We start from the raw sequence: 19,947 nt of genomic DNA, 5'->3' as shown, positions 1-19,947 counted from the left end.
CAAATTTGTAACCAGGATTGAATCTAATTCAATCTCTGGATCTTGGGGTTGAGCAGGTTCAGAAACAGCAGCACAAGTCCTACCTCTATGGATATCTACAGGGCCGATCTGGATAGGCTCCTTTTGATACAATTCACTTGAACTCAAAGCTTGAATAAGCTTAAATCAAGTCTGGATAGAGATCAATCTTTGAACCTTTTTGATCTTTCTTTTTTGATTTTTGAAGAAGTTAAGAACCTTTCTTGATCCCTCAACTAACCAAGAAGAACTACTATCAAGAAGTGGTTGTAATAAACTCCCAATAAACTTGAGAGGAAGAAAGAAATCAACAATCTGGACGCCAACACTTGACACTAAGCAATAGGTTGCGGCCCACTTCTCTCTAAGATCCAAAGGGAGGATGCCTAGAGAGAGAGGGCATGGGCTTGAGAGAGGAAGAGAAGGGGAGGCGTTGGGCATAGCAAGGGTGGCGGCAAGGATGAGGGGATGTGTGTTGTGAAGAGAGGTTGGGCTAGGGTTCTTTAAATAGACAACATAAGAGCATCTTAATCAAATTAGGATTCCTCCTCCTAATCATATTAGAAGTCCTAACTTAAAATCTCTTGGACCATGTAAAAGGGGTGCCACCTATCCTTGACCCACACCCACCCACACCCAATGCTAGGCGTCCCTGGGATCCAATTAAAAGTTCTTAAATCAGTCCACATGGTTTCATAAATTCACTTCAAGATTTTTTGATCAAATTAAGATAAATTTTCAATCAATAAAATCAAGAAACTCTTTCTTGATTTAATCTAAGTCATAAATTAAGCATCCAACCACTGGAGCCCATTGAATCAAATTCAATTAGGTTCAAATTAAGTGTAGTAATTGGCTAAAGCTTATCATATAAGCAAACCAACCACAAGAGGAATTGGGTTCATTCATGTACTAACAAGATTAATATGAACCTAATAAGATTTCTTTAAAGCCATATAAATTGGTACTTCACAAGTCCAATTTTAACCAATCCAAATCTTTTCCCTTTAATGTGTGATTTCATAGGTTCAATTCTGTCTGATAGTGAGATATATAATGATTTCTATCATAGACAAGATATCCTGAGCCAGTACCGTCGGCTGTATCGGTCGGTCGATGGTATGATTCGATACGGTTTCATACCATACCGAATTGAGGCGAACCGATGAAGGCAAGCGGACTCGAATCAGAAGAAGAAAAAGAGAGAAATAGAGAGAGAGGAGGAAGAAAGAAAAAGAGGGAGGGAAAGGAGCCGGCATGGCCGTTGGAGGGCGCAGTCCACGCGCGCGGTGCCGCAGGCGTGAAATAGGGGTGACGCCCCCTGTTTTGTGAGTTTTTTTAAAAAAATCTAGTTTTAAGTGAACTCGGCAAATAGTTTGTCAGTTTCAAGATTTTTAACTTTTTTTTAAGAAAAATCCATGAAGTCGGCAATTGGGTTGCCGACTTCATGGATTTAAAATCAAAAAAAAAATGAAAACAGACGACGACCTATTTCGAAAAAGAAGGGGGCGAAGCCGTGGAGGGGTTCCGTCTGCTCGACCGCCCTCAGACCGTCGACGTCGGCTCGCCGGCCATCGGAGACCTCGCGACTGAGGCGTCGTCCGTCCGATAGGTCTCCCTTTCGAGCGCTCTCTCTCTTTCTCGTTCTCTTGAAAGTCTTATCAGGCGATACGGGGTTTGGAAGCCCTTCGACGGCTATAGCCAGCCTCTGGTGGCTCCCACCTCCCTCTCCTCTTTCTCTATTTTTCTTATTTTTCATTTTTTTTTCTTCTGTACTATCGGTGTACCGAATTTACCGATTGGATCGTGTCGGTTCTCCATCGGTCCGGTACGATATGGGGTGTACCGGCCGGTTCGACACGGTATGGAAAATTCTGATCATAGGTATCATTGAACCCCTTTCAGTGGGTTGGAACAATCACTTTAACTCGATAAAGATCATTGATCCAGAGCGATTCTATTGAGCTCTCACAATCCATCAGTGACATCTAGCAATATGTAGTGGTAACTCGGTAGAACCGAAATAGAACCTCTAGGTATAGTTAATTGTAATACAGTTCCTCTATTGTGAGTTCCGATTAGATGGCAGGTCATGGATAAATCGTCAAAGCTCATCATTAGTCATATGATAGATCCGATCAGCTCAAGTCTAATAGTGATTTCAAATAGAATTTTTTTTCATTAATCACACTCCCATCTAGATGTATATTTTGCTCCTACAGCTCAACCAACTGAAGCCAACACCCACTATAAAAACTCATAATTGAGTGAATGCTTATATGTAGTCAAACTACAACAGTTTTACTATGAGCAATTATGACACCGTAGGTCAAAGGATCAGTTACACAACTACAGCATCGAGATGATCACTGACGATTAGATAGAAATCCATGTGATCTCTTATATGGTCATGCTTAGTACTAGTTCTTTAACAACTACCTGCACTTGCCGCTCAGTGTCTTTACACCATAGATTAGAGACTCATTTATTCCGAAGCGAACTATGCGTCGGTCTATCTGGATCGATCACCGTCTCCATGACTATCCTATGATTGGGAGCAATTTAGAAATTGATCATACATGCTTCTAATTCTCAATAGTTGAGAATATATATCGTAACATCAATTTCAAGGATGATTCAAAGACACATAATATTTGAATGAAAAAAGAAAACTTGTTATTTACTGATTAAATCAATAGTTTTAAGTACAAATGTGTCGTAGAATAAAAATATGCAGCCAACAATTGGTTTTTAGGACATACATCTAACAATCTCTTACTTGGACTAAAATCAATTGGCCATTAATTTAAATCACTTCTCAAGATGAGCTTTCATTTTGGACTGGCTCAACTACTTTATCAGTGGATCTGCCACATTATTTGCGAAGCAAGGTTCGCTGTACCGGTACCGGACGGCGTGACGGTGCCGGTGCCGGACCGGTACGGTACCGGTACCGTACCGACACACGGTATGCCTAGGCGTACCGGTCCGATACCGGTACACTATTTTTTTTGATTTTTAATTTTTTTTTAAGATTTTTGAAGTTAATAATTGATAAATACAACCTCAATATGGCATTATATTGCATGTTATTGACATATTTGGGTTCAATTTGGAGTTAGGTTGCGGTATAAAGATTTTTGATCCAAAATTTCAAACATATATTTATTTATTTTCTCCTATTTTTATTTTATCTTATTTTTATCCTATTTCTAACAACAAAAATAAAAAAAAATATTTACTAACAAAATAACAAATTATCTTACCTCCGGCCAAAGATCAGTCTCTTCTCAAATCACTCCAATTTCACGAAATTTTGTCTTCTTTTCTAATTTTTTGGAGGTCTCAACGATTAAGTTGCCCACAGCCATGGGTGTTCTCTGAGAACTCTTAAAGAATACAGAAGGCCTGATGCTTATTAAAGCACCAAGCCCTCCCCCCTCCCCCCAATCACGTGAAAAGGCCTCCATCTTCCCCTCTTCCCCCTCCCCCATGTGAACCCCTGGGCGGTACGGTTCGGTTCACCCCGAACCGACGGCGAACCGAGATATACCGCCCGGTTCCGGGCGGTATGGGCCCAAACCGCACCGAACCAGGCGGTTCGGGGTCGTTTTCCGAAAAGCAGGCCCGAACCGGACCGATAAGGTACCGGTCCGGCTTGGTACGCCCCGTACCGGACGGTTCGGTCCGGTACGGCAAACCATGCTGCAAAGTCTACTCTTCGCACCTCGACATTTTGCTTCTTGAGGTAGTCACATATGATATGAAATCGTTGTTCAATGTGCTTTGATTTTTGATGAGACCGGAGCTCCTTAGCAAGTGCTATGGCTCCATTGTTGTCGCAGTATAGTGGTATGGCATTCGATATCATTACATCGAGTTCCACGGCAAACTTTTTGAATCAAAAGCCTTCTTTTACAGCATGCCAAGCGGCGACATACTCAGCCTCTGTGGTTGAATCTGCGATGATGCTCTGCTTGGAACACTTTTAGCTGATTGCACCATCATTGCAAACCTACACATACCTCGATATAGACTTTCTATCATCACGATCCGACATGAAGTCTGAATCTGTATAATCCTCAATTCACAATTCAGGTACTTCTTCAAAGATCAAGAATAAATCCTTGGTCCTTCGTAAGTACTTAAAAATATTTTTTACGGTTATCTAGTGCTCCTCGTCTGGATTCAACTGATACTTGCTTGTAACACTCACAGTCAGGGCAATATCAGGTCGAATACATAGCATGGTATACATGAGGTTCCCTATCGCCGAAGCATAAAGAATTCAACTCATACGCTCGATCTCCTTAGAAGTGGTAGGACACATCGTCTTGGAGAGTCGAATACCATACCTAAGGGGAGCAAATTCTTTTGAGTTTTCCGTACTGAATCGTTTCAGCATTTTTTTTTATGTACAGTTTTTATGACAGGCCAAACATCTTTCTAGATCTATCTCTATAAATCTTTATCCCAAAGATATAGGATGCTTCCCCTAGATCTTTCATGGAGCATTCCTCAGACAATCAAGTATTTACCAAGGTCAGTATGAGAATATCATTCTCAATAAGGAAGATATCATTCACGTACAGTATGAGGAAAACAAGCGCACTCCCACTGACATTTTTATAAACACAAGATTCCTCTTCATTTTTTATGAAGCCAAATGATTTGATTGCATCATCGAAATGAAGATTTCAACTTCGAGAAGCCTGCTTTAGTCCATTGATGGATCTTTGCAACTTGCAGACACGGTGATCACTATCACCGGATGTGAAATCCAAAGATTGCTCCATATAGATCTTCCTCAAGATATCCATTCAGGAAAGCAGTTTTCACATCTATCTGTCAGATTTTATAATTATAGTAAGCTGCAACAGCAAGCAATGTGCGGATGGATTTTAGCACAGCTACAGTATTTAGCACAGCAAATTCTTTTGAGTTTTCTGTACTGAATCGTTTCAGCATTTTTTTTTATGTACAGTTTTTATGACAGGCCAAACACTTTCTAGATCTATCTCTATAAATCTTTATCCCAAAGATATAGGATGCTTCTCCTAGATCTTTCATGGAGCATTCCTCAGACAATCAAGTATTTACCAAGGTCAGTATGAGAATATCATTCTCAATAAGGAAGATATCATTCACGTACAGTATGAAGAAAACAAGCGCACTCCCACTGACATTTTTATAAACACAAGATTTCTCTTCATTTTTTATGAAGCCAAACGATTTGATTGCATCATCGAAATGAAGATTTCAATTTCGAGAAGCCTGCTTTAGTCCATTGATGGATCTTTGCAACTTGCAGACACGGTGATCACTATCACCGGATGTGAAATCCAAAGATTGCTCCATATAGATCTTCCTCAAGATATCCATTCAGGAAAGCAGTTTTCACATCTATCTGTCAGATTTTATAATTATAGTAAGCTGCAACAGCAAGCAATGTGCGGATGGATTTTAGCACAGCTACAGGTGAAAAAATGTCACGATAGTCAATACCTTCGTACTGACTATAACTATTTGCCATCAGCCTTACTTTATAGGTTTACTTTATCATCGACATCTATTTTTCTTTTGTAGATCTATTTACATCTAATGGAAACAATTTTCTCAGATGATCCACTAAGGTCTATATTTGGTTCGAGTGCATTGAGTCAATTTCTAACTTCATTGCATCTAACCATTTTTCGGAATCGATGTCAGATATCGCCTCGTCAAAAGTACTAGGATCATCACCATGACCCCTACTCCCACAAGAAAATTTTTTTTACATCCTCTTTCAGCATACCTATGTATCTTTCAGGAGGATGGAAGATTCTACCCGATCTACGAGATGGAGGTGGAATATTAATTACTGGCTTATCATGGATGGATTCCTGGGGATCTATAGCTCGTTGCTCTTTGGAGATATTTTCGTCGAGCTCAATTAACCTTCTACTGCCATCGTCATAGATAAATTATTTTTTTAGAAATGTTGCATTACGACTTAAAATCATATTGTGGTCATATGGAAAGTAAAAGTAGTATTCTATGGATTTTTTGGGATATCCTATAAATCGAGTTACAATCGATCTATTTTCTAATTTGTCAGCTTTCTGTCTCTTGACATAGGTTGGATATCTACAAGTCTTAAGGTAACTCAGTCTCGGCTTCTTACTGTGCCATATCTCATATGGTATGGTAGGAACGGATTTAGAAATCCTATTTAAAATATACATCATGATAAGGCGTGTCCCCAAAGAGATACGGATAAATCAGTGAAGCTCATCATGGATCGGATCATATCCAATAGGATCTTATTTCTTCTTTCGGATATTCCGTTGAGTTGATGCATGCTGGGAGGAGTCCATTGAGAGACTGCCGTTTTTCTTAAGATATTCCAGAAATTCAGTACTTAGGTATTTCTCTCCTCGATCAGATCGAAGAACTTTGATGGGTTTATCTGTTTACTTCTCTATCTTGTGCCTGAATTCTTTGAATCTTTCAAAGGCTTTAGACTTGTGTTTCATGAGAAACACATCCATATCATGACAGATCATCAGTAAAGATAATGAAGTAGCTATAATAATTCCTGATCTTTATATCAAATGGACCACACACATCGGTATGTACCAGGGTTAGTAACTCAGTGGCTCTTCCCTCTTGTCCCACAAAGGGTAATCTAGCCATTTTCTTCGAAGGCATGATTCACAGGTTGGAATTGACTCAGATTTAATCAAAGTCAAGGATCCCATCCCTTTTTAATCTGTTTATTCTATCTTCTCCAAAATGATCAAGTTTATGGTGCCACAAGTACTTATGGTTAAATACATCTCTGGATCTCTTTTGGCTTACGACACTCACTACTTGCTCGTTTAGGTTCACATTAGCATCAACATGCAAGTGATAAAGACTGTCAATCAAAAGATTAAATGCAACATAAATAAATAAAATAATAATCTTTATTAAATTGAAAAATAAATCCATTCTGTGATAGTACAGAGATCAAAATCAAATTTCAACTAGCTATAGGAACAAAATAACAGTCTTTTAAATCTAATCTAAAGTCTGACGGTAATCGAAAAGGGTAGGTTCCAATAGTCTCTGTAGTAATTTTTGCTCCATTGTCGATCCGAAGAATCATGTTATCTTATCTCAATCTCCTACTTCCTATTAGACTCTGTATTGAAGTACATATGTGAGTACTAAAATTAGAGTTTAATACCCAACTCGAAGTAGAAGAAATCGTTAGTTTAGATTCTATTATAAGCATACCTTCAGAAGTTTGTTCATCATTTTTCATCTTTAAGCTCTTCAGGTAAGACGGACAGTTTCTCCTCTAATGGCCATCGGAGTTGCAGTGGAAATATTTGTTTTTCTCCACAGCTTTCTTTGGAGTATCCTTCTTAGGTTTGCTCTCCTTCTTCTGCTTCTTTGCAGACTTATTCTTTTTCTTCCCTTGAAACTTTCTCTTGGAAGATGCCCGCTCAACAGCAAGAATAAAGCCTCTTGAACTTTTCAAGATACCCTCAGTAGTGAATAGCATGTTGATCAATTTGGATAAATTACAGTTCCATTTATTCATATGGTAGTTTACGATAAACTGTCCAAACGAACTAGTCAGGGATTGGAGGGTCAAATCCACCTTTAACTCTCTCTGTATGGTAAGCTCGAGCTTCTCAAGCTTTTTAAGGTCCTTGATCATTGCCATACAATGATCGTGGACTGATTGCTCCTTGCGCATCTTTATGTTGAACAATTGCTTAGACAATTCGAAGCGTGCGGTTCGACTCTACTTACCGTACAACTTTTGCAGGTGAGTGATCATGGCACGGGCAGTGGGCACGTACTCATACTGGATCTACAACTCATTTGACATAGAAGCCAGTACATAGCACTTTACCCTAAGATTATCATCTGTCCACTTATCCAGAGCAGTTCTTTGCTTTTCCGTAGGATGGGCTGGAAAGATTAGGGTGTCTTGGTCAAGTACATACTCAATCTTCTTGGATGTCAGGACTATCCAGAGGTTTCTAAGTTGGTCCTTAAAATTTGTGTCGGTCAGATGGTTGGTTTCAAGGATTCGGACTAGTAGGTTAGAGGTCGACATTGTTTATCCATCAGAGTAGAGATTCTAGTTAGACATTTATACATAAAATTATATTTGCTCTAGGAATTTTTAGATGCAAATAGACTTTCATTATTTTTTCGGATTTCGATACTTTTCGGATGAAAAATGAAAATTCGATGCGACCAATGTAAGATTTCTAGTGGATGCTGCGGTCCCATCGATGCCGTGCACCTTATCTAACAGTTATTGGTGACACGTACATCGATGCGTAGACAACTTTTTGTTTAGATGCTTCTCTAAGCATATTGTAGTGACTTGATCTCTAAGTCATGTGAGCTCAGATGACACATATTGCCCCACTCTTTAGTTAAGCTAGATCCATCATTCACAAGCAGGTGTGAAGCTATCATTGAGTCCCTTAGATAACACATATTGGGTCCAACCTCATCTTCATCTTGGAGCAACTCTTTGTTAGTAGAGTGGTTACGTATTTTCGATGCAACTGAACCACTGTAATCAGTCGAGAACAGTCAACGCTAGTACCACACCCACTCTTCTACAATGGTGGAAGACTATAAGGCTTAATATTGATTGGGGAGATTTAGGTCAGGTCTCATCTAATCAGTTATCACATGACAGATCTAATTGGTATGGGCTAAACCAAAATATCTTAACAACTAATGAACCCAATCATCCAATTGATCAGGTGAGATCGGCGGGAGGGTATACCATTAACATGTTGTAGGCAAAATTGTCTAGATGAGTAGCTTTCCAATTAAAAAACTATTGATTAAAACTTGCCTTAGACATCAAATGGCTTATTGGTTTCAATTAGTCAGCTTAGATGAATCGGATTCGAGTCATAAAGTTGAATTAAGCCCTTAAGTTGACTCGATTCTACATATGGGTTTTAATCGACTCAATCTACAATACTTGTAGAATAATAAGCTCAACTAATCTAATCTAAATCAACACTTAACTCGGTTTGATCAATAGCTATATCGATTTCGATCTAATATGATTTTATTAATAATCTAAGATGCAATCCTAATATAAAACTAACTATGCCCAACAATTCATGCACATACTAATTTCAGATCATAAAAATAATTTTTAGATCTAAATTCATTGCATAAAAAGTAAGTTTTTGATTTTCGAAACCTTTTCAGAACATGCATGCTGTCATATATCATATATATATATGAAAAATTTTAAATTTTTTAAAAATTAATTTTAGATCTAAATATGAATATCACATACATAAAAAATTCAGATCGTAGAAATTTAATTTCTAACCTACGTATGTTTTCATATATCGTATATATGAATAAAAAATCAGAATTAAAATACTTTTCAGATCTGAAAATAAACACATATCGCATGTACGAGCCAAAATCAGAATTTTGAAAATAATTTTTCAAATTTTTATGTTACTTTCATACATATGAACATGTGATTCGGATATCACTGTTGGATTTTCTACAGGTGCTAGTGCATGTAGATTTCAGAATTTTTTCAATTTAAAATGCAGTCAAAAAATCAGATTAAAATAATTTTAATCTAAGCATACATTCATCATATGAAAGTACCTATGGATCTAGTTCATATACTGAAATTAACATAAACTGATTTTAGGAGAAATGAATAAAAGTATGTGATCAAGTTATGTACCTGAATTGCTTTTCTTTTGCGTCAAACCTGTAATTGGGATTGAATCCAATTCAATCTCTGGATCTCGGGGTTGAGCAGGTTCTGAATCAGCAGCATAAGTGTCATGCTTCTACGGATATCATAAGGCCGACCTAGATAGGCTCCTCTTGATATAATTCATTTGAACTCAAAACCTGAATAGGCTTGAACCAAGTCTGGATAGGGATTAATTCTTAAATCTTTTTGATCTTTTTTTCTTGATTCTTGAAGAAGTCAAGAATCTTTCTTGATCCTTCAACTAATCAAGAAGAACTACTATCAAGAAGTGATTGTAACAAACTCCTAATAAACTTAAAAGGAAGAAGAAACCAACAACTTGGGCGCCAACACTTACACCAAGCAATAGGTTGCCGTCCATTTCTCTCTAAGATCCAAAGGGCGGATGCCTAGAGAGAGAGGGCGTGGGTTTGAGAGAGGAAGAGGAGGGGAGGCATTGGGCACAGTAAGGGTGGCGGCAAGGATAAGGGGATATGTGTTGTGAATAGAGATAGGGCTAGGGTTCTTTAAATAGACAACATAAGGATATCCTAATCAAATTAGGGTTTCTTTTAATCATCTTAGAAGTCCTAACTTATATTCTCTTGGACCATGTAAAAGGAGCGCCACCTATCCTTGACTCACGCCCACACCAATGCTAGGGGTCCTATCATATGGGACCCAATTAAAAGCTCTCTAATCAGTCCACATGGTTTCATAAATTCACTTCAGGGTTCTTCATCAAATTAAGATGAATTTTCAATCAATAAAATCTAGAAATTCTTTTTTGATTTAATCCAAGCCATAAATTAAGCATCCAACCATTGGAGCCTATTGAATCAAATTCAATTAGGTTTAAATCAAGTGTAAAAATTGGCTAAAGCTTATTATATAAGCAAAACCAGCCACAAGAGAAATTGGGTTCACCTAGATGCTAGCAAGGTTAACATGAATCCAATAGGATTTCTCTAAATCCATATAATTTGGTGCTTCACAAGTCTAATTTTAACCAATCCAAGTCTTTTCCCTTTAATGTGTGATCCCATAGGTTCAATTCTGTCTGATAGTGAGATATACCATGATCTCTATCATAGGTATCACTGAAACTCCTTTCAGTGGGTTGGAACAATTTTACTCTAACTCAATAAGGATCATTGATCCAGAACAATCCTATTGAGCTCTTACAATCCATCAGTGATATCTAGCAATATGTAGTCGCAACTCAGTAGAACCGAAATAAAACTTTTAGGTGTAGTTAATGTGTAATACAGTCTCTCTATCGTGAGTTCTAACCAGATGGTAGGCCATGGATAAATCGTCAAAGCTCATCATCAGTCATATGATAGATTCGATCAGCTCAAGTCCAATAGTGATACCAAATGAAAATTCTTTTTCGTTAATCATACTACTATAGCCATAGACTTGTGGATTCAGTTTCTCAAATCTCATAAGACTATTCCTCTCTATCAAGGTCGATAGATCCCATCTAGGTGTACATCTTGCTCCCACAGCTCAACCATCTGAAGCCAACATCCACTACAAAAACTCATAATTGAGTGAATGCTTATGTGTAGTCAAATTACAGTGGTCTTACTGTGAGCAGCTGTGACACCGCAGGTCAAAGGACTAGTTCACAACTACAGCATCGAGATGATCACTTGACGATTTGATAGAAATTCATGTGATCTCTCGTATAGTCATGCTCAGTACTAGTTGTTCTCTAACAATTATCCGCACTTGCCACTCAATGTCTCTACACCGTATACTAGAGACTCATCTACTCCGAAGGAAGTGAATCATGCGCCGGTCTATCTGGATCGATCACCGTCTCCATGACTATCTTATGATCGGAAGTAATTTAGAAATCAATCATACATGCCTCTAATTCTCAATAGTTGAGAATATATATCGTAACATCAATTCCAAAGACGATTTAAGGATACATAACACTTGAATGAAAAAAAAAAACTTATCATTTATTGATTAAATCAATAGTTTTAAGTACAAATATGTCATAGAATAAAAATATGTCAGCCAACAATTAGCTTCTAGGACATACATCTAACATTATTTTCACATATTTGCCATCTGGATTCTTGTGCAGGCTTAATACTTTATATCTGTATCAAACTCCTGATATCATTTGTTTAATATTCTTTGGGATTTTATTTGGAGGTAAAAGGATCGGTTATATTATTGATTTATTTGTAAGGTTCAGCTATATCTATTGTGTGACCATGGCGTTCAGCCATGCACTACCACCACCGCCACCATTGCCACTAGCATTTATGCCACTGCTGCTGTCACCCCTGCTGCCATTGGCAAAGGAAGGAAGAGGGGTTGGTTTTTGATTTTTTTTAACGTAAAAATATAAAAATAATTGACTATATCAAATATATTTGCGTTATTAAAAATTTAAAATAAAGTAAACGCAAAAATTTCATTTTCTATTTTTATGATAAGAAAATGTTAAAATGATGAAGAATGCCATCATAATTTGGCAAAATCTTGTAGATGGGTGCAGTTTGGGAATCTACCAACCTTTAAACTATCACAAGTTTTTTTTCATCCACTTTTTTTTTTGCAGCATTCTTATAGAGTAAGGTTGCTGCCTCATGGTTGGAGGATGCTTAATTCCAAACATGGTATCATAACTCAGCATTGTAAGAAAAATATAAGGTGGCTTCTGCCATATAGGCATGGGTGAATTCGTATGCATTTAAGTTTATTATAGTGTAAGATAAGGTACAGTTGATATCCTTGGATGTCAGATAGTTCCCTTTAAGCAGTGTTTGGTATATCTTCTGCAAAAGTTATGTGTACACCTGAGAATGTAAAAGGATAGTCCGTCACAAGTTGCTTCTAGTTTTAATTGTTCTTGTTTTTTTTTTTTGTTATATTTATAATTTTGTGTTTAGTAAGGTGTTTCTTTTCTTTTCTTTTACGGTAATACAATCTTTTTTTTTTTTTTTTCAATCTGGGAAAGTTAAGTATCAACAGTCAAGTGCTTGGTGTTTTCTTTTATAACAGGTTCCTGTATACCAAGAACCATCTTTCACTATACCTGGAACAGCAGGAATTGTACAACATGAAATCTTGAATGATAGAAGGCATGTCTTGACTAAGGTGATTATGAAGTTTTGCTTTTTGTATGTTCTCTAGATATATTGATAGTTTTGACTACAATGAGCAAATGTAGCTTTATGTATTTTAATATGACTTTGATGCATCTCTTACAGGACACAGCAGGTTTGGTTAAGCTGTGGGAGATTACCAGGGGAGTTGTAATTGAGAATTATGGCAAGGTTCTGTTCATACTTTTAAGTACGGCTTTTGTAATATATCTTGAATTTTCTCTTCTGCATTACTGGAATGATAAAAGAAGAAATAAACGGCTCTACTTCAACCTTTTGAGCCAATATTATTTGAATTTGTTGTTAATGATCTGGACCTGTGAATCTACAGCAGGGGATCCAGCTTACACTTCAATAACGATCTGAACTTTATTTTCTAAAGCTATTCATTAATGTTTGCAGGTATCTTTTGAGAAAAAGAAGGAAGAATTATTTGAGATGGTACTGCATCATATACAATCAATATTATTGTAATCTGTCATAAACCTTGGTATCAAAAAAACCATTTGCTAAATTCATCTATTTTTCTTTTTCCAGGTAAGCGTACCTGCATGGTTTACGATGGACACTCGGCTTGGAAGCTTGTCTGTCCACTTGGATACTCCTCAATGCTTTTCTGCAGAGATGTATGCTGTGGACTTGAATATATTTGGTGCACCTGAAGATCTCAAGGTAAATATACAATGTTCATTTATTTTTTCAGTTTACTTGATATGACTTCCCAAACACCTAAAATAGGAAGTGGAGGATATATCTGTTACTTGTTTAGAAAAAGTTTTATGAACATGAAAATATTGAATGAATGTCAAAAACTTTATGTTTGGTAACTTACATGATTATGCACCTATAACAAGAATTCTGCTTAGGCTTTTGGTTCATGCTCTACTTCTGGAGGTCATGCTGTTTGTCCAGCGGATTAACTTTTGATGGTTTCCCTAAATGCAGGAATTTGCTGTATTGGATCCATCTTTAAACTTCAATTATCAACTGAGATAGTAGAATATCATTACGGAGTTGAAACTTCATAAATTATTGCTTGGTGGTATTAAAAGGAAAACTATGTTTATTTTGTGAACCTTCATAGTTCATATCATTGCTTTGCAAATATGGGCAAGTTGCTGCATTTTCTCATCATGATCTGTATCATATATATGTGCTGGTGGCATTCAGCTAAAAGTCCAAGGATAAGATTAACTAACAAATTTGAACACATGATTTTTGCAAAATGAGAGCAGTTCTTTGATCTTCATCAATTCTTAGGAAGGTTTGTCTCTTTGAGTTGATAACTTTTTGAAAGAAGAGTATGGAATGAAGAAAATATATTTGCTGTGAAAAATGATTAAATCATCAAGGATATGAAGAAAACATGTTCCTATTAAAATAACTTACTAGACTACTTGTTTTAAATATTTATAACCAGTTATATTAAATTAGAACATTTAATTAATTTTGTACAATGTTCTTTGTCTGTCAGGATGTCCAACTATTCTTATTTTCGCAAGGTTTGAATCCATGTTTCAAAAATTAGCTGCTATGGCTGCTATAGTGGCTAGTATTATGGTTTTAGCCTAAAACAGTTGTCATAAGCATCATAGCAGTGCTGTGGTGCCTAGGTATAAGAAGGATGATACGTCTAGTGAACCCAGTGTAGCGGCTGCTAGGCAACGAGTTCAAAAAGCACTAGACATGTTTTCAATTGGCCTGATCTAATGATGAGTGAGCCTAGGAGGTACACAAGGGGGAGAGCTGAACATAAGGATGTTGGAGCTAAGGTTCATCAAACCGGAACTAGAGGGTGCATCGGCTGGTGATTGGTTCGGCATGGTATGGATCTATACATATTAATTTAGGGCATATGCCAAATATATGGAGAGGGAGGGAGAGAGGGAGAGGAGAGAGGCAGAGTGGGAGATGGAGAGAGAGGAAGGGGGAGGGCCCCTCTAAACTAAGGTTTGTCATTTCAATACTGGACCGCATATTGGTAACATCTTTTTATAGTGTCAATATGCGGTGCAGATCGGTACGATAGTATCGGTATGTTATGGTGTACCGGTACCGTATGGCTTACTAGCATGGTACCAATATGCCCCATACCAAATGGTATGGGGTGGGATAACAAACACAGCTCTAAACCCTAACCGAGAGGGGGGGGGGGGTTGAGAGCTCACTGATGATGGCCGCAAGAGGAGTGAGTCTAGTGCCAATGAGTAATCAAACGGTCTCAAATGCCGGCCATCGCAACCCTCGAAGGGTTGCGAGTGGGAAGGAGCCAGCATGCTCTCAAATGTCGGCCATCACAACCCTCGAATGGGGGGAGGGGATGAGGGAGAAACATTTGATCGCGAGGGGGATGGAGGTGAGGCTCAAACCATCGTAAGGGTGGGGTGGGATGGGGTTTTTACAAATCAAATCGACGGTTGAGGGGTTTTATTGTGGTGAACCAGGAGTGGGGGAGGGCTTTATAACCAAATTGACCCCCCAACCCGGCTGAACCATTCTGACTAGACATTTGTTTGGAATGGGCTGAACCATCCAGTTAAAGTTGGTTCGGCAAATCATGGTTGGGGTTGCTAAATTTCCATGGTAAAAGAAAAAAACCAAAGAATCGTAACATAAACATTGATAAGATTGCATTGTCAGAGTTAGGTGAGGAGAGAAAGAGGAGGCATATGTTGAGATGGATATCTTGGACAACTTTAGTTTTAATGCTCAGGGTGCAAACCTCCAAGAAGTGGCAGATAATGATTAATTATTGAGATATCCTAATCAATTATCAATTTGTCATTTATTTTTATCCTTAATCTAAAGGAGTTTATTATCTTTTAATCAAGGTTTGCTGAACCGGTACCGCCGGCCGTTTCGGCCGGCCGGCGGTACGGTTCGATATGGTTTCATATCGTACCGAACCGACGATCCGAACCGGAAGAAGAAATTGAGAGAAATAGAGAAAGAGGAAGAAAAAAAAGAGGGGAAGGAGCCGGTGGGGCCGCCGGATGGCCTCCGACTGGCCGCCGTGGCCGTCGGAGGGCGCTGTCCACGCGCGCGGTGCCGCAGGCCTGCGATGCCTCTGTTTCGCAAATTTTTTTAAAAACATGGTTTTAAGTGAAGTCGGCAAATGATTTGCCGGCTTCATGATTTTTGTTTTTTTAAAAAAATTCTTAAATCGGCAACCCAGTTGCCGACTTTATAAGTTTAAAAAAAAAAAAGAAAAAATCGAAACAAACGACGTCTGTTTCGAAAAAGAAGGGGGCGGAGCCGCGGAGGGGCTCCGCCCGCTCGATCGCCTCAGGCCGTCGGCATCGGCTCGCCGGCCACCGGGAGCCTCGCAACGAAGGGGCTCCGCCCGCTCGATCGCCTCAGGCCGTCGGCATCGGCTCGCCGGCCACCGGGAGCCTCGCAACGAAGGCACCGTCTGTCCGGTAGGTTCTCCACCCCTCTCCGAGCGCTCTCTCTCTCTTTTTTGCTCTCTTGAAAGCCCTATCGGGCGATACGGGGCTCGAAAACCCTTCGACGGCCACAGCCGGCCACCGCCGGCCTCCGACGGCTCCCACCTCCCTCTCTTCCCTCCCCTCTCTCTTTCTCACTTTTCGTTCTTTATTCGTCGGTACCGTCGGTGTACCGATTTTATCGGCCGAATCGTGTCGGTTCTCCGCCGGTCCGGTACGAGATGGGGTGTACCGGCCGGTTCGGCACGGTATGGCAAACCATGCTTTTAATGATGATGTTTTTTTGTTTGATAAATTATATTCGATGCTTGTGAACATATTATATGCTTGTGAACATCTTTCTTTCATGATTAATACTATGTGATTTTGGACATTTTTATTTTATGGGTTGTGTGTTCATGGACATTTTAAGTCTTCTAAGTGATGTTATTACATTGAGTGGATAATGATATTTGCCATTAGATTGTGATCCTTTAAAATTTATAGATATTGACCTGATATTATGATATTAGGTGGATGATATGTTATAGCTTTTCGTTGATTTTTTTTTGCTTCTATTTTTTTTTTTCATAAAGTTTGTTGGAAGTATTGATTTTTGATGCTTAGCAGAAAAAATATTGGATATGTTTTAGTAGCCCATGTAGGGTATGTAGCACTTGCTATTCATTAACCCCCCGGTTGCTTCATGCCTGCTATCCACTTTTTAAATACATTGGTTTAATCTAGTTTCTATGTCTATGTGAGGCATTTCACCTTCTAGCATCACAAATTTAATAAATTGCTAAATTAATTACACTTACTCCTCCATAAGCGCCCCACTCTTTGGTTGTTACATCACCAAGTCATCATTCTAACCTATCCTTGTCAACTTTGGAGTCTTGTTGTACTAGGTACAAGGTTTTAAATTCTATGGGATGGGGGTGTCCTGGTTTCTCTACAGAATGGGATGGCGGCTGTCCTGTCCTGCTTCGATGGCAATCTTGGTCATGCATCCCGATAGATGCCTTTTGTCTCTCTCACCTTCTTTTTTCTTCTTTATTCCTTTTCTTTCTTTCTTTTTCTTTTACCTTTTGTTTTTCCTTTTCTTCCCTTTTTTTTCTCATATCCAGGGTAAAAACATGTCGAGTTGCTCGTGAGCTACTTGAGCTCGACTCGACTCAGCTATTATCGAGTTTGAATCGAGCTTGATGTTGGGTTTCGGGGTGTCATGCATGTAGATTTTTCAAAACAATTTTGAAAACGCAGCAGAAGATCAGATTAAAACTGTTTTAATCTACGCATGCATAGATCTAATCTTACACCTATGGATCTATTTCATATGATAAAAATAAAACGAGCATACATCTGATTTCATAAACAAAATATAACTGGATGATTAGATCACCTATCTGAATCGCTAAAACTCCTTCAGATCTAGATCTGAGGATGTCTGCAAGTTTTGTTGAAGCCGCACATGCGTCCGACCTCTATGGATATCCGCATGGGGCTGAAGTAGATCGAAAGCATTAGAGATCATCGAGGTGCTAGTTCTCTTTCAGATCTCCGCTTTACTGGTTTGGATTTGATCTCCTTTGACCGTTGTAGAAGAGGACTGAGGATGAATCTACGCGTGAACACTTTTCGCGTGGGATCGGAGGAAGAATAGAGGCGATGGAGAACTCCTTTTTCTCTCTTTTTGATCTCTCTCTCACTGATCTCTCTCTTTCTATGGCCAACCAAAGGGGTTAGGGCGTATGGAATAAGGGATAATGGAAGAGGAGGGGGCGACACAGATGGATTCCCTGGTCTGATCTATCTACATGTCCAAGGGGACCCCTCCTTTTATAGGTGGTGGCCAAAGGATTGAGATCGAGTTCAAATGAATTTGAACTCTTATCTGATAAGAATTTAAATTCAATCATGAACTAATCTGATCCTAGAATTTGATCCCAGCGATAAAGAGATAAAGAACACCAGGGAGGGGGTGACAACTTTGGATTTGCACCCTCTCTCTTATTTTTTCTCCCAAGTGTGATGCAAAAGAAAGGTCCTTTCTGTCGTGAGAGAGGAGAGAGAGTCTCAATAAACCTGGGACTCTGGCATCTTTATCCAGTTTGGTTCAATTCGGGTTCAGTTCGAATCCAATTTGAATCCGATTCGAGCCAATTCATTCTAGACTTAATCCTAATCCAATTAAGACTCAAATTTGAAATCCAGATGCCTAATTAGACTCAAAAAAGTCAAGTCAAAATAAATTAAATCTAATTTAATTATTTAGGATTTGATCTCCAACTTGATCTCATCAAATTGGATTGCAACAATTGCAATGAGGTCCTCGCTAACTATTAGTTGATCCTATGCTTGTAACTTTTATAAATTGATCCAAATCATCAATCATATTAATAATTTGATCCAATCGTTTGATCCGATCAAACCCCTTTTGTGTGTGATCCCATAGATTTTGTTCTATTTGGTAGTGGAATATACCATGATCATAGTATCATCGAAACATCTTTCAATGGGTTGGATCATTTTCAACTCTCATTCATCAAGGATCATTGATCCAAAATGATCTTAGTGAGTTCTCACAATCCACTAGTAACGTCTAGTAGCATGTGGTGGCAATCCAGCGTAATAGAATATTATAACCCTTAGGTGTAGTTACTGTGTAATTCAGTTTTTTTATCGTGAGTTCCAACAAGATAGAGATTATGAAAACTTGTCAAACCCCAATATCTGTCATATGAAAGATTCGATTAGCTCAAGTTCAAATCGTGATATTGATGGAAACTCTTTTTCCCATCAATCGTCTTGTTGTGGCTACAGACTTAAGGACCTAGCTTCCCAAATCCCATAGGACTACTTATCTACTAAGATCGATAGATCCCATCTAGATGTGCATCCTATTCCTACAATGAATTTACTATAGCCAACATATACTATAAGAACCCAAATGGTTAGGAGACTGTTTATGTGCAGTCAAACTACAGCAAACCTCATTGTGAGCAGTCGAGGCATCGCAGATCAAAGAACTACTTATACCACTACAGTATCGAGAAGATCACTGACGAGTGAGTAGACATCCATGTGATCTCTTGTTTGGTCACGTTCAGTACCGATGTTCTCTAATAACTATTCGCACTTTCGCTCAGTGTTTTTACACTGTAAACTAGAGATTTGTTTATTCCAAAAGAAGTGATCCATGCGTTGATCTAATCAGATCAGTCACTGTCTCCATGATGATCCATCGATTGGGAGCAATTTAGGAATTAATCATACGTGTCTCTAAGTCTCAATTCTTTAGAACATATCTATAAATTATTAATTTCTAAGACGATTCTCGGACATAAAATAAGAATGGATAGAAAAGCTCATTTTATTAATGAATCAATAGTTTAAGTACAAATATATGTCCTAGAACTATTACAATATGTCTGTCATATTGGTTTGTAGGGTATATATCTAACAATCTTCCACTTGACCTAAAGCCAATTCGCCATTAATCTAAGTCCCATCTTCTCAAGGTGGACTTCAGTCTTCTGCTGGCTCAATTGCTTTGTCAGTGGGTGTGTCATGTTATCCGTGGAGTCTACTCTTCATACCTCGACATATTTCTTTTCGAGATAGT

At 38.4% G+C, this 19,947-nt stretch overlaps 1 protein-coding gene across 6 annotated transcripts in view; it reads left to right on the top strand.

Moving 5' to 3' along the window:
• Positions 1-19,947, top strand: part of LOC105035370 (uncharacterized) — an 89,363-nt gene that overhangs the window by 26,669 nt on the left and 42,747 nt on the right. For all 6 annotated transcript variants that reach the window (XM_073245423.1, XM_010910918.3, XM_029261934.2 and 3 more), the window contains 4 exons: positions 12,791-12,886; positions 13,000-13,065; positions 13,297-13,335; positions 13,432-13,566. In XM_073245423.1, coding sequence (XP_073101524.1) covers positions 12,791-12,886; positions 13,000-13,065; positions 13,297-13,335; positions 13,432-13,566 — 336 coding nt within the window. The remainder of the gene's footprint in view (positions 1-12,790; positions 12,887-12,999; positions 13,066-13,296; positions 13,336-13,431; positions 13,567-19,947) is intronic.

The sequence above is a fragment of the Elaeis guineensis genome, chromosome 11 (genome assembly GCF_000442705.2).
Source record: "Elaeis guineensis isolate ETL-2024a chromosome 11, EG11, whole genome shotgun sequence".
Classification (NCBI taxonomy): Eukaryota; Viridiplantae; Streptophyta; class Magnoliopsida; order Arecales; family Arecaceae; genus Elaeis; species Elaeis guineensis.
Note: the sequence above shows the minus strand (reverse complement) of the source record. Positions and strands in the feature narration are given on the sequence as shown.